General features: G+C 33.2%; 2 protein-coding genes across 6 annotated transcripts in view; one reads left to right on the forward strand and one right to left on the reverse strand.

Annotated features, from left to right (window-relative positions):
- Positions 1-3,128, reverse strand: part of LOC131036384 (uncharacterized) — an 84,674-nt gene extending 81,546 nt beyond the window's left edge. Inside the window, exons 1-2 of one of the 4 annotated variants that reach the window (XM_059221809.1) lie at positions 2,724-3,128; positions 2,374-2,535 (exon numbers count right to left, since the gene is read on the reverse strand). In XM_059221809.1, coding sequence (XP_059077792.1) covers positions 2,374-2,535; positions 2,724-2,784 — 223 coding nt within the window. In that variant the 5' untranslated portion in view covers positions 2,785-3,128. The remainder of the gene's footprint in view (positions 1-2,373; positions 2,536-2,723) is intronic. The other 3 variants (XM_059221808.1, XM_057968256.2, XM_057968257.2) reach the window with 3 other exon arrangements.
- A 1,954-nt stretch (positions 3,129-5,082) lies between these two features.
- On the forward strand, positions 5,083-7,925 carry LOC131036385 (uncharacterized). Of its 2 annotated transcripts, none has more exons than XM_057968259.2 (3): positions 5,083-5,372; positions 5,457-5,551; positions 7,185-7,925. In XM_057968259.2, the coding sequence occupies exons 2-3, from the start codon at positions 5,460-5,462 to the stop codon at positions 7,618-7,620; spliced, it is 528 nt and encodes a 175-aa protein (XP_057824242.1). In that variant the 5' UTR covers positions 5,083-5,372; positions 5,457-5,459; the 3' UTR covers positions 7,621-7,925. The 2 variants fall into 2 exon arrangements, with proteins under 2 accessions (XP_057824242.1, XP_057824241.1); XM_057968258.2 differs by having other exon boundaries at positions 5,085-5,372; positions 5,466-5,551.
- Positions 7,926-15,397: the final 7,472 nt, after the last annotated feature.

Consider the following 15,397-nt stretch of genomic DNA (forward strand, 5'->3'; position numbering starts at 1 on the left):
TTTCTTGGGTTTAAGAGGTTCTAGATCTCTAGAACTGTAATATACACCCTTGTTTGTTTTTAAATAAAATTGTTTAGAGAAGTAGCTGGAGATGCAGAAATTGTGTTTCACAATATATCTACAATGAAACAACTGAAATAATTCTCCAAATACAATATTTCAAAGAACCCACAACCAGCAATAAGCTGAAAGTACGTAGAATCTCGTTACGATAAAATATCAAAGATACCCATTTGTTGATTACAAATAATGATGAATAGCATAAAACACATCAAACTAGCCTCATAAACCCTAAACGCCAACTCCCAAAATGAGCTCCAAATGATGCAAACTGAATATCACTAGATTGCCAGGCCCTAGGTGCCCTAAAAGCTTCAAGAAAACTCCTAGAAATCCAGACATCACCTCTAGGAAACTCAATTGCCTTTCACCAGCTTGTACAGCCAGCCACAGGAACTGTACAGTCAGCTATGTGGAGGTACAGCCAGCAAAATAAGAGGTATAATCTGCAAATTAGATCTTTAATGCTTCCAACCTTGCCTCACAATAATTTTCTGATTTTTAGTGCTATATAAATGGAGAGTACAAATTGAAATCTTCAATAATAAAAACCCAGCTATGATTCCTAAGTGAAATCTTCCGGATTAGATCTTTCACTAACATAGAGGATGTTACTTGCAAGGGTTTTGTCCTCACAAAGCCATAGAATGAACAAGTTCAACCAACCAAATCTGTTCTCAAAATATCAATCCAAGCATAAAGCAAATGAGCTCCAAAACTGACTTATATAGGCCTCCAAAAGCCCACGTCCAACTTAGAGGTCTGCACATTTACTAGGGCATCGTCTAAGGCATTCTACCTAGGTCTTCAAATGATCTTTCCTTTATTGAATCATACTTTTGCCTTAAAACTAGTTTTTTCATAATCACTTAGCCCTAAGTCCATGATTTAACATAATCTTAGATTTTTGTCAAACAGTTAAGCTTTTTTTCTTTCAAACTGTTTTCTACTCAATTCATGAAGAAGATCAAACTTGCACGATGATTCCAACTAAAATCCAATCTGATAAATAATTGATTTTGGTTTCTTCAAATAACATCAAATTAAGGGCACAAATATTTTTCACTTAGCAAATTTGAATTGAAATTACAACACCTTGAAACTCTTTTGCAAACTGCTTCTTCAAATACCTTCTTCCTCACTGACCCATCCTCACTTCACAGTGCTTCCTTATTGCAGAAATGGTTGAAAAATTAACTGGTTCTAGGCTCTGTTGATCATTGAGGTTGCAAACGGCTCGCAATTTACTTTGTCAATAACTTCAATGTATTGAATTAATCAGCAAAATTTGGTTTATACTCTTAAATTAAAGACAATTCGTGCAGTTATTAATTCTGCAGGATAATAGGTGCACGCCATTAATGTTCGGACGGGGAGCCTTTTGAACACCTTTTTGTGACTTTTTGCGGAGTTTTGAACTGGATATGGAAATGGATATTTGGTGTTTAAAATGTATATATCTAACATCCATCTCCACACGAAAAATTCCACAATTTACTTCCTTTGTTATGGCTCAACTTGCAGGAAACATTATTGGATCCGAATATAGAAGTGCAGGAGTAACTTATATCCGGTCCGGTTAGGATTCAGGAATTGTATTTCCACAAACTACCATCTTCAATACATTTTGTTACCTTTCTCATTCGCGGGTAAGTTATGGGTGACGAGATATTACAAAGGATATAAATCCTATCTGGTATAAAGTAGAATATCCACAAAAAAATATTTTTCACCTTGCTTTAGTCTTTTGAGGGTTTGCAGGGAAAATGCATAAATCGGGACATTTAAGCAAAAGCAGGATTATGTCTAGTGGGTGTAAAACCTGCAAATCGACTGTATTCTTCGAAAAAGAAAATTTGAGAATCTTTCAGGGGATCTTAACGCAACATTGGTTGCTCCCACTAAGGCATGATGAACGCTGATAAGATTCATAACTAAAGATAATTAAAATCCAGCGCATTTTACAAATGTTTAGACAATAGAGAAATGCTGACACTGAGGCAAGAAATCCAAAAGCTAAACAAAACTAGAAGGGCATGTTGTGAAAGGCATAATAAGTAGAACGTAGCCTTAGTAGATATGTAGGCAGCTTGTGGGTTACCAAGGTTTTATACAATAAGGATGTACGCCAAGCTTTCCCAACCGCATCAATGGCGACATATAACCTCACCCAAGATTTGCCCAAAGAAATTTACAAAATGCATTGAAATATAAAGTATTAGAAGAATCGCTAGATTATGGCAATAAATCTTGAACATAAGCGAGTCTCAGCTCCATAAACTTTAGAAAAACTGAGGACAGAAATTTGTTTACGTGGCGAGAGAGGCAGACTCATTCTCAAGAAACTGCTGTTTAAAGAGTCTAACAGAATGATATCATTCTCCCGAGGCATAATTGCATATGGATAGATATCGAGCTTATGGCCATCGAGTACAGTATCCACTGTGTATCCATCTTCCAGTACCAGAGAAGATTCTGTAAAAAGAAAGGAGAATATCAACTCATTCATATACATACAACACAGTTTTTGGGATACAATACTATTTTTTCACAGTTATAACCTACTCGTAACTACACATATAGAACATTTGAGTAAGTGGCATGGCAGATATATCTGAAATTTTGAATAAATGTATCACTGAATGCAAAAAAAGTTGACGCACCTGTAGCTTTGATGAAGCTTGACATGAATATCAAAGCTAATAACATTGTGTAGTAAGCCATATGTAGGAGGAAGAACAGCAACAACGAAATTATATATGCCCTTTAGAAAACAAATTGAGGGTTTCTTGCAGGTCTCAGGGGACTTCTTCAGAAGCATAAAATGTGAACAGTAATAACATGAAATGATGAGGCCAAGATGATGGCAACAATGGGAAGAGTGGAGATCAAGTTTACTCTTACAAAATAATGAAAGCTAGCATGATTTAAAATCAATTCTGGGTAAGAAGCATCGCCTTAAAGATGGACTGTTGTAGTGGTAAAGCGAACGTGATTCCATTGAAAGTGACCCTATCAAAAGGAAAAAATGTGGAAAAAAATTGACTGATGTATTGAAGTCTTTTGACAATGCCCTAAATACCATTTTATTCTTAACATAGTCATTAAGGTTCTAGTCGTTGTCTTCTTTATTTCGTTTTTTAGGTTCTTGTCGTTTTTTAGGTTCCTGTCATTGTCATCTTTATTTCGTTTTTTAGGTTCTTGTCGTTTTTAAGGTTCCTGTCGTTGTCTTCTTTACTTTCGGTTTTCCTTTTCTTTCTACTTTTAACTTCTATATATATATATTCCATTATTATGTTTTCATGACATGAGTGTAACTGGATGTCATGAATGTGGTAGCATTTTGAAACTATTGTAAGTATTATAATAATCTCTTTCATAAAACACATGAATATATGTATCTAGACCTATTTTAAATAAATAAATATGTTCAATCATTTTAGTTTCACAATATTTAGTGTATGTGAAGAATGTGGTAGCATTTTGAAACTATTGTAAGTATTATAATAATCTCTTTCATAAAACACATGAATATATGTAGATCTATTTTAAATAAATAAGTATGTTCAATCATTTTAGTTTCACAATCTTTAGTGTATGAAAATATACAACTTACTTTTCCTTTATGTTTCTACTTCGTCTTTCCTTTAAAAGATTGTGATTCTATTGCCTAAGGGGTAGGCACTCATAAACATTTACTAGTATTGTAGGAATGAAACAGTCAAGTTGTGCACCTATAGTCTTATTATATAACCAAGGATTTACCATCAAGAGATCTATGAAATGAATCTATTTCATGAGGGTTATTCTTGCAAATTTTTATCATCTATATAAAGGTTTTGAGACACCTAGTTATTCTTAGCTCGGCGACAAGCTCTTAGTCCAAGTCAACAGATTGGGTTTGGTTCTTAGTATTCTTTATTCTATATTTTATTTGATTTTAACAAGTATTAAGCTATACCCCTGAGCTCACCCTCCTAAGTCTAAGCCAAGCTCAAAGAGAAAGAGATAAAACTCACTCTTCTATAGTTGACCTTCAACCTTCCACAATCTATTGATAAGCGCATTTCACTTGCATGATGATAACCTTAACCTTGTTTGTGAGATTCATTCTAAGAAGTGGAGCTATAATTTTGGAACCAAATAATCCAAAGGTTATTTTTAGAATTATGTGAAGCATGTGGCAAGTGCATGCATGACATATACAAATTTGACTTGATTTGAGGATGGATTAAGAATGTGCAAGTAGATTTGTTGATTAACTAATTAATTTTAACCAACTAATAGTTTTAGGGGGAATTTTAGAATTAAATAAATAGTTTATATTTATTTAATTTTAGAAGATTGGGATATCAAAGGCAAATTCAAATATATAAATATTAAATTTACTCATTTAAGGTTTGTAATATAATTGAAATGGTTAAAATGATTAATTGATTAATTAATTAAATTATTCAAATTTATTTAATTAATGTTAGGAAGATGATCAATAACTTAATTAAATATTTGACTTTATTTAATTAATGATGAGATAGGTATACAAAGGATGAATCAAATTATATAAAATTAATTTCAATCCAAAAGTAATTTTCATCTTTTAAAAGTTTATTAGAAAATCAAGATCAAATATTGGATGGTTTATTGTGTTTCTTACTATAATTAAATTAATTCAAATAATCACTTCCATAAACTTTAATAAAATTAATTTCAATGTTAAAGTAAGCTTCATCATATAATGATTTACTAGAAAATCAATATTGAATATAAGATGGCTTATTGTATTTGTTATTACAATTAAACTAATTTGTTTTAACCATTTATTTAAGATTGTGAAAGCATCACCAACTATGAAACTAAAACGCTAACAAATATTATAACTTAACTCTAAGACTAACACGCTAACTAACTATATTATAAACCTTAAAGACTAACTAACCATACTTTATAACTTAACCAAACTATTAACACATGACTAAACTAAATATAAATTTTTACACTGCTTTTACATATTCTATTATATTCCATGGGGTTACCTCCCTTACACTCTTAACATATGTTACTTTCCAGCTTCGAATCATAGAAGCTATAATTTCTGCGAAGGGTATCAAACAACTAGGGACTTTTGTTCTGTATTCTATGCTGGTATTCCATTCGCTTTAATCCTGTTGCAGACGGCAAGGGTCATTGAAATCAAAGGGTTTAGACAAGCGAGGGTGGGTAGCTTTTGAATAGGGACATTCTTGCAGCAGCAGAACAAGATGGCATTCGCAGCTCAGTTACTGACATTTTCTGCGTTGCTCATCATTTCACAGGTGCCATGTTTTTCTTGTTTCTGGAATTTAGTTTCGTTAGTATTAGCGAAATTTACTCCTACTTATTTACAGCAATTGGGCTAGTAAATGCAGGCATACTCTGGTGTTGATCAGAAGACACACTCTGCAATGGAGGCATCAGATGATGCTGCTATCAAGGCATTGCAGACTAAAATCAGGTAGGGGTTTCTTTTTTTTCTTATATCAAGAAAGCCCATGATTTTTTTTCCAAGAATGCTGTGTTGTTCAACGTGTTTTGGTAAAACTGCGTCTTCTTCCTTTTTCAATGATAAAGTCACAAAAGGGGTCTTCTACTGCCATTCCACTCTGAAATTAAATACTGTCATTCATTACCTCAAAAGCAAGCTTTGAAGGGACTGCGTTATATAATACTATAATAATCATCCAGCAAATGGCGAGAGAGTGACCCTAGTTGAAATTCCCTGAATTACAGTAAAGTCAATCAGGTTACATGAGAGAGTGATCCAAGTTGAAATCCCCCAAATACAATAAAGTCAATCTGGGTACGTGATCACAACCCAGCATAACCCAAATTTATAAATCTTGAGAGCGTGGTCAAAGCTTATCCTAAGGCTCGTCCAATGTTGAAGTTGGTCATAGCCATGCCAAATAATTTTCAATGGATAACGAAATTTGATAGAAGGGAGCAAAATTTTATGTTAACTATTGTCACGCTGGATATGCCATTTATCAGGACCCGCTAAGCCCAAGCAGATAAAAATATTAACATCTAGACTGCTGTACCTGAACCCTGAACCCAAACTCGGAATATGAACTTGGGTTTTACAAGAAACTGATTTCCCAAGGTTTCATTTTAACAATTGATTTATTTTTTTCAAAATTTGTAGCTTTATTATTTCTGCAGTGGATTTTGAAAAATTTCAACTGTAATATGGTACACAAAAAATTTTAAGATGACAATTATGTGCAAGCAGTTTGTTTTTCGTAAAAATGCACAGAAAAATGGTAAAACGCATCTTATATATTCTAGGCAGGTCTGAACTTTGCTAGTCTTTGTACTTTCATCTCCAGCCATGTTTATGATTTTGTAAACCCTGGTAGATAAAAACCATCCACGTTTTAGTTTCAATTACACCCATGTTTCCTTTATCTTATTTTGGGGCTTCTTTTTTCAGTGTGAACTGTCATCAAGGCACATAATTAAAATCGGAAGCCCCTTGATTTTCAAAACTGAGAAAGTTTGTACATGATTTTTTTTTTAAAATTATTTGATTTTTCCAAAAGAAGATCCTGTGAAAATAAAAGGTATGTGCAAAATATGAATAATCTGCTATTTCTGGAATTGCTAGTAGACAGAGACAATCTCTAGACTTACAGAATTTAGTATTTAGTATTTACTATTTATAGCTAAATATAACACTCCGATATTTGTTATATTCACCATACTAAGAACGAACCTTGGTATTTACTTCTTATTCAGCCTATACGGTTGTCTATTAACAAAAGCAAAAAAATCACTTTTGGTGTTTCATTTGTCTGTCTTGCTCTAAAGTTCTTGATTTAAGAATCAAAATTTGCATGTGGTTGACCTGTTGAAGGCACTGTCATTTCAGTGTTTCCTGTGTTTGATATGGGTTGTCTCTGTATTTAATTTGGATACAATCTCGAAGAAGCCTTTGCCTTTACATTCAGACTCATTTTCTATGTATTTAGTCTAGTTCTTTCTCAATCTGATTTAAGTTTTCATTACTGTACTTAGTTGTTTGTGACAAATAGTATCAGGTGTGAGGATTTTTTATCTTTTAATATGCTTTGTACTTGTATTCATAGGTATCAATTTAAGGATCAGACTTTACTGATACTCGCAATAACCCACGCTTCATATTCATTTGACAATAATGGGGCTTTGAATGTTCTTGGGTACAATATCATTCAAGCTGCTATTTCTCTTCATTACGTGTTAAACAATTCTGCCATTGGAAGTGGAGATTTACATTCCAAGATATCCGAGCTCTCCAATTGCACAGTTCTGTCAAAAGATGCTTTTGATTTACAACTCCATGATTTGATTAAAGTGGCACCCAAAATCAATCCTAAGAAGCAAAGTATTTTATGTGGTTGCTACCGTGCTCTGTTTGGAGCCATTGGTGCCGATGCTAACCTTGATGTTGCAAAAGAGAAATTTTTGATAAGGCGTAAATTGAATGCCGCAAGCATCATGCAGAAGCATCTTACACAAGGAGGCCTTCGTTCGGAATTGCTCTGAACTGTTGAATAATTCGTCTATCATAAACGGAAGTTTTCTTTAGGTGGGCATGTGTACATAGATACGTAGTCTACAAAGAAGTTTTATCGAGTAGATTAAAGACATTTTCTCATGTTGATCTATGCAAATTTCTTTTATGGGTGGGCAGGTGTACATGGATGCTTACTGAGTAGTGAGGTTTTCTTGAGTATATTAAGTACAATTGGTATGTCTTAATCTTTGCAATTAATTAATACACATGGTACATGGAAAGTGAATTTAGTATTCAAATGCAATTACTTGTGGGTCTAGAAGCAATTGAGCTCGATGGAAATTGTTATTGTGCATATTTATGGGAAATGAAAATATTGAGTTTTTAATCTGTTTTATAGACTAGGTATATGCTAAGGGTATTTATAGAGGATGGAATGCACTTAGATGAAGTAGCTGACAATTCAAGATCTAGAGATATGCGTGGTTCTGTGCTGTTACTAGCAGAAGCAACAGTTTTGACTTGGGTAAACTAGCTGATAATCAAACTAGACGTGCATGGTTCTGTGCTGTTACTAGCAGAAGCAATAATTTTACATGAGGATTAAGGTCAACATTTATTCTTTTGAGGGTTTTCAAAATTTAATACTTTTGTTTTAATTTAAAGCTGCAAGTGTTAGAATTTATTGCCCACTACCGTTATGATAGTCATATAACTTTTGTTTTGATGACGACAATTATAGTCATATAACAGATATTGAGCTTTGAGGCGTTGAATGGTATTAATAATTGACTGTAGGTAGACTGTAGGTAGACTGAAGCAGCTCTGTGTATGAAACTTTTGAGATTTGGGTGTATTTGTCTTCGGTTTCTGTGCTTTGGTAACATTTGTATGTAGTTCGTTTAAGCAAACAAAAATGCCTTTTATCATTTTGACTTCATATAATTCATTGAGTTGAAAAATAATGATAATGCAATCATGTCAATAAGGTATACATCGACAAATCTCTACTCTGAATGTTGTGAGTTTTTAAGTTTTGAATAGTGAGAATATACATTAGAGTTTAGTATTATTGAGAAAATGCTCAATCTTGCTTTTATAATATTTATTTATAATTATTAATTGGCAATTTGTAATTATCTTTTAGTTGTCATGGAAGTTGATAAATGCAATTATGATAAGTTGTAAGATGTGTTTTTTAGTTGTCAAAATAGAAAAAAACATGAAAAAGGGGAAAGAAAATGAAAGTTTGGATAAGATAAAAAAGATCTTTCAAAATGATGATAAAATCAAAAGTTGAAAGAGGAAGTTTTCTATTTTTTGTGACCCTGAATGGTTTTAGAAACTATTTGTGATTTGTGGTTTCTCTTGTGCCTATATATTTAGGGATCAAGTTGAAGGAAAAACATTTTAGCTCGCACTATGTTGAAGCAATGTAGTGTTGTAGTAATTCAAAGAAAGAAGTTGCAGTGATGTAACTCATTTGAAGAATTAATACAAGTCTTGGATCTGTTTGGACATGGAGGTTTTTCCCATAAGGGTTTCTCCTTGTAATTCTTAAGTTATAGCTTGCATTTATTTTGTAATCTATTTCCATCTATGATTTATTGCTATCTATTTATTTGGTTGCATAAAATTATTAGCATATTTTTTTTGTAAAGTTTTATTCTATTTTCAACAAGGATATCAATGTGAGTTGCAAAGAAATGTCTCAAGAAAACTTTACTTGTGTAGGAAAAAAGTGTTAGCCAAATAAAGTAAAACAAAAAATGCTTTCTTACATAACTTTATAAGTGGATTACACTAAATTTATAGAACATACATGAAAAATCATGCTGATTATGAGTGGAAGGTATGTACAAAAATATTTCAGCCTTATTTGTTGTATGAGGTGTGTCATGTAAGTGCATATACACATGCATACATATTATGTGTATACATTTTTAAAGTGTTGTATACATGATTGAAACTTTGTTTGCTGGTGAAGGTGGATGGTTTTGTATGAATTCACCAAAGATCAAGCCTTGTTGGTTGCAAAGTCTCAACATCATTACGAGTGAGGCTCAAATCATGCCTTGAATGGATAGCAAAATGATTTGTGGATGATATAAAATCTTCCATTAAATAAAAAAAATTTATTAAATTTGTATTTTTATTTCTAATCATTTAATTATTTTTTTCAATTATTATCCTCTCAATATATTTTTTTAAATTATTTAATGCATTAGTTTCATAATATTTTGATATTAATCAAAAAAATTAATCTTTTAATATAATTAATTAATCATTCTTTAATTTAAACTTACATAAATAAAAAATTAGTTTATTTTACACATTCAAAAAAATTAAATGAATTATCACATTTATTTAATTCTCTAATTTAGCACCTTAATTTTAATCATTTAACCTAACTAATGATTAAGACAATATTAAATAAAATTAATTTCATGTCACATTCTAGCTCTTTTATCCATATAATCATACAACAAAATATTCAACTTTCATTTTATTATACGAAATTCTAGCTATTCACATTGCCCCATGTGATGTCAAATCTCATTATTTCCATATGATCTTTCACACGTGCAAGAGATCATGTTTAAAATGTCACCTTTGTTGTCAAAGAAGAAATCAGTTTGTTGATGCCAAGGAATAGTTAATGGGAATTGAAAGTAAGGCCACTGCTTCAAACTAGTCCAAGAGTAGAATTTATCCTATAATTGGCAACGATGTGACTGCATAAAGCCCATAGGGATTCGTGATTTCCTTTTGATTTCTAATTGATAAATTGTTATTAAGATGAATTTTACATGCATACAAATACCATGTCACATTCTAGCTCTTTTATTCATATAATCATACAACAAAATATTGAACTTTAATTTTATTATATGAAATTCTAGCTATTCACACTACCCCATGTGATGTCAAATCTCATTATGCCATATGATCTTTCATGTGTGTGAGAGATCATGTTTAAAATGTCACCTTTGATGTCAAAGAAGAAATCAGTTTGTTGATGCCAAGGAATAGTTAATGGGAATTGAAAGTATGAAGGCCTAAGGCCACTGCGTCAAACTAGTCAAGGGTAGAATTTATCCTATAATTGGCAACAATGTGACTACATAAAGCCCTTTATTCTATATTGGTTGACCCTTCTATTGGCACCCCTCCTTGATAAATAAAATAATATTAATATTGAAAATCCTATTTGGGTATACCCTCGTTTTATAGACTAGGTATATGCTAAGGGTATTTATATAGGATGGAATGCACTTAGATGAAGTCGCTGACAATTCAAGATCTAGAGATATGCGTGGTTCTGTGCTGTTACTAGCAGAAGCAACTGTTTTGTCTTGGGCAAACTAGCTGATAATCAAACAAGATATCTGTAGTGCATGGTTTTGTACTGTTACTAGCAGAAGCAATAATTTTACATGAGGATTAAGGTCAACATTTATTCTTTTGAGTGTTTTCAAAATTTAATACTTTTGTTTTAATTTAAAGCTGCAAGTGTTAGAATTTATTGCTCACTACCGTTATAATAGTCATATAACTTTTGTTTTGATGACGACAATTATAGTCATATAACAGATATTGAGCTTTATGTCACTACATAAAGCCCTTTATTCTATATTGGCTGACCCTTCTATTGTCACACTTCCATGATAAATAAATAAATATTAATATTGAAAATCCTATTTGGGTCTACCCTTGTTTTTGGCATGCAATTTGAAATTAAATTAAATCTTCTTTAGTTAATTGGGCCAACCCCATATTGGCACCCAAGTTGGTGTTAAAAAGGATTTCAAAATAAATAAATTACAAAGGGGCTGACCTCTTATGTGACCACCCAAGTTCGTTATTAAAGGGTGTATTAAAAAATAATGATTTGTCAACAAATATATCCTTCCAAAAGGTTGCTTATCTTGATGAAGATATATAAAGAGTTTGTGGAATGTGGAGAAGATGTGTGTGTGTGTGTGTGTGTGTGTGTGTGTGTGTGTGTGAAGGAAATTTAGAAGGTTTAAAGGTAAATTTTGTGAAGCAATTATATTGGATTTAAGAGAGGGATTATAACTAATTTTGAGCAAACATTTAAAGTAGATTTCAAGGAGATTTATTCTTCAAGAAGACCAAGTTTTTTGTTGTTTAAGAGGTTGGTGCCTCTCCATGAAAGTGATAGGTGTCTCTTACTAAGTAAGTGCTTAGTTGTGGGGATTGGTGTCTCCAATGGATTGGTGCCTACAAATATAAGTGAGAATTTTAGAAAATTGCAACACAAGCTCTTTTAAGATCAAACGACAAACAAGAATAGCTTCAACAAGAGAGAGTTGCACAAATGAATGTTATATTACTCAAAAGAAAAGAATACAATATTACAAGATGAGTTACAATCGTACAATGAGGTACTTATAAAGAAAGCATAGAGCTAAATTTAGGATAACTAAAGTGTAAGAATGGGGAGCTAAATAAATCTCAACTCTAACTAAACTAGATGCATAAAGTGTGATGGATGAAAAATGGAATCAAGTAAACTAAGACCTGATTCCACTATCATGCACACATTGAAATATGAAAGATCCTAAGGAGATGATTTACTTTGACTTCTTCTTGCAAGAGAGAGAGAGAGTCAAGGAATATCTTTAGGGATTCTATTCCTTTACTACTATAAAGAGGACATGTGTAAATTGCAATAAAATGATCAACTAGGTTACAAAGATGACCAAAAATGTAGATGTAAATTAAAATTCTGAAAAATTGCAAATATAAAACGGAGACACTGAATACAAAGAGTAGGAAGGGGAATTCAAATGTGCACATGTCCCAAAAATTTGAGGCTAACTAAGCAGGATCAGGGCGCACACCTTGGTCCCTAATATTGCATAGACCTATACTTTTGGAAATTGTTGTCTGGGAGTTTGCACTGTTGAACTACCACAGGAAGCAAAGAAACACAAAGGACCAAGGCACCACGCCTTGGTCCTAGACCAGGGTGCCACACCCTAGTCTCTGAAAACTAAGATCCGCCTTTGATCTTGAGTCTGCACTTGTGTGTCCTTTCGGTTCCGAAGATCGTGTGTGTGTTAGATTTTTGTACCTGCGCCTACAACTTGAAAAATGGTGTCTAGGTCGCTATATGGGGTTTTTCCTTAGTCAAACCCTTTGTTTTGGTGATTTTCGCCTCAACAAATAGTCAATAATATACGGAAAATGTGTGTGCAAGATCCTAAATGAACAAGAAAGTAAATCTAGAGTTCTACCCTATGTTTGGAGAGTAAACCCTAAATGAATGTAAATGTAAATGCTTCAAACCATAAATACAATAATAGATCTAAAGCATGATTGTAAATATGAAAATGAGTGTCCTTAAACTCATACAAAGATATGAAAATAACATGAAACCATACCAAACCCTAAGAGAGAGGTACAATTCAATCAACAATTGATGATCTCCTATCATTCTTCAATATCTTCAAAGCTTCAATTGATGATGAAAATGGATAAGGTAAGCTCGATAGATGCTTTATTTGTTCATTGAAGACTTCACATAAACCTACACTTTCACTTCATAAGAGGCTCCCTTAATTGCTTGTAGATAGATCCTTCAAATGAGGAAAGAGAAGACTGTATGTAAGAAAGCCTAACTTTGTTTTTGATCATAGGCCAACCTAAAATCAATATAATTTTGCAATCCTTCGAATTTAAACATAAAAATACCGCCAAAACATGCTCCCAAAATTTGGGGAGAAAAAGTAGGGACCAAGAGGCATCACCCCGGTCCAACCAACTTTTTCCCAAATTTTTAGGGAATCAAGGTATCATGTTTCTAAAGTCAATTATAGAAGGATGCAACTATTCAAGGTGTTTAGGTATGTGAAATCAGGCTTTGAAGGTCGAAATGGGACATAATTAGGGCTTTTGATGAATTAATTAATTGAAAGAATAAAATAAAATGGGGCACACTTAGGGTAAATGACCCAATTTTATGATGTGTAGAGTGATAAAAGAGGACTTTAGAATTAATTAAATGCTTAAAGGGAATTTAAAATGCGACATGCAAACACACTAAGGTGAGTGCTAACCTAAGTGTGGATTTGTACCAGCCAATTAAGGGTGTACAATTTAGAACGCTACAAAAAGATAAACTAGGTGCACAACTAAAATAAGCACTCCTAAGTGAACTTAAGCAAAAAAACATAACTAGTTGTTAAAAAACAACTACTAACTAAATATGTTGTAACAAGAATTGGTGTCTCTAGTGAGTTGGTGCCTATGAAATTTGTAAAAGAAGTATTTATTTAAGCAAATGTTTTTATCATTGTTTTTTCTCGAAAGAATTTCCATGTAAATTTTGTGTTCTTACTTAATATTATGCAATTGATATTATTGTGGTTGTTGATTTGAAAAGGTTAAAAAGATTTTCTATACATATTCACCTTTGCCCTCTTAGGATAAGCTTGTCCTCATCTATTGGTAATAGAGATGGTTCCTTTGAACTATAGCTTAATTGCTAGAAGGAAGATCTTAAGAGCACACCTACCAAGAAGGATTGTCCTCCAACAAGGATCCATTATTTGAAGGAACAAACTACACTTTCTGGATCATAAGGATGCACACCTACTTGATGGTTCTTGGTTTTGATATTTGGCAACCAATGGTAAGTGGATATGTAGCTCCACTATGTCCTCCAATGGATCCATTAGTAAAGAAGACAAGTGAAAATAATGCTAAAGCTAGGAATGCAATTTTGTGTGGATTATTGAAATCAAAATTTGTAATAGTGATGCACTGTATGTTAGTGAAATAAATGTGGGACAGATTGTTGGAAGGTGTGATCCCTTTGTCTACTTGCTTGTTCAATGTCATGCTTGGGGATTCGTGACATAGATTAACTGCCTCTTGTGGTTTGTTTATCTTTGGTATTTGTATTGGGCATTAACAAGTTGATCATTCAGTGCAATGGAAAACCTTGGCTAACAAATGGTATCAGAGCTCAAGTCATGGGTTAGAATCCCTCGGTCCTGCTAGGGGGATTGTTGGAAGATATGAGCCCTTCATCCCCTTGGTTGTTCAGTGTCACCCTCAGGGATTCAGGACATGGCTTAACCACCGCTTGTGGTTTGTTTATCTCTGGTGTTTGTATTTGGCATTAACAAGTCAATCTTTTGGCACAACAACAAACCTTGGCTAACACAAACTTCAAAACAATTATTGAGATGATAAGGTAAAGAAAGCTAATCTTCAAGTTCATAGAAGAAATTTTGAATTTAAAAAGTCTGTTGGGACTATAAAAATCATGCTAAATTTGGTGACCCAATGATGCCTTGCTTTAGGGATTTCTCTTTGCGGCTTTGTTTTATGGTAAGGCAAGCGCATTATTGTAATTCATTTTGAACTTGAACCCTTGAACCTTTTTGGTTCAAGGTTCAAGGTTCCACCGTTTCTCTTGCGTGAGTCGCGGCTTTGTAATGTGAGGGTGTGAAAAATTAAAACATGCAGGCAAATTCTTTTGGCAAGTCTATCGCCAAATCCCTTGCGTTGCACATGGGAAGCAAAAAACCTCAATGCAGATGCAACCGGCCTATGTAAGACATTTCTACTTGGGCGCCAAACTGGGTTTACAAAAGAAATGAACTTTCAAGGCGTAGACCATTTATCCCACATTGGCCGCGGAGAGGTGCATTTCAGTATTTAATAGCCAGGCTCCCCTATATCCTTAGTGTCAAAGCTTACGAGTTTTTGATAAAGTGGTAGCTTAGCATTGGTGGGCCCCCCGCGTGTGCATGCATCTCAGAGCGGCCT

Source organism: Cryptomeria japonica, chromosome 5 (genome assembly GCF_030272615.1).
Source record: "Cryptomeria japonica chromosome 5, Sugi_1.0, whole genome shotgun sequence".
In the NCBI taxonomy this organism is placed as follows: domain Eukaryota; kingdom Viridiplantae; phylum Streptophyta; class Pinopsida; order Cupressales; family Cupressaceae; genus Cryptomeria; species Cryptomeria japonica.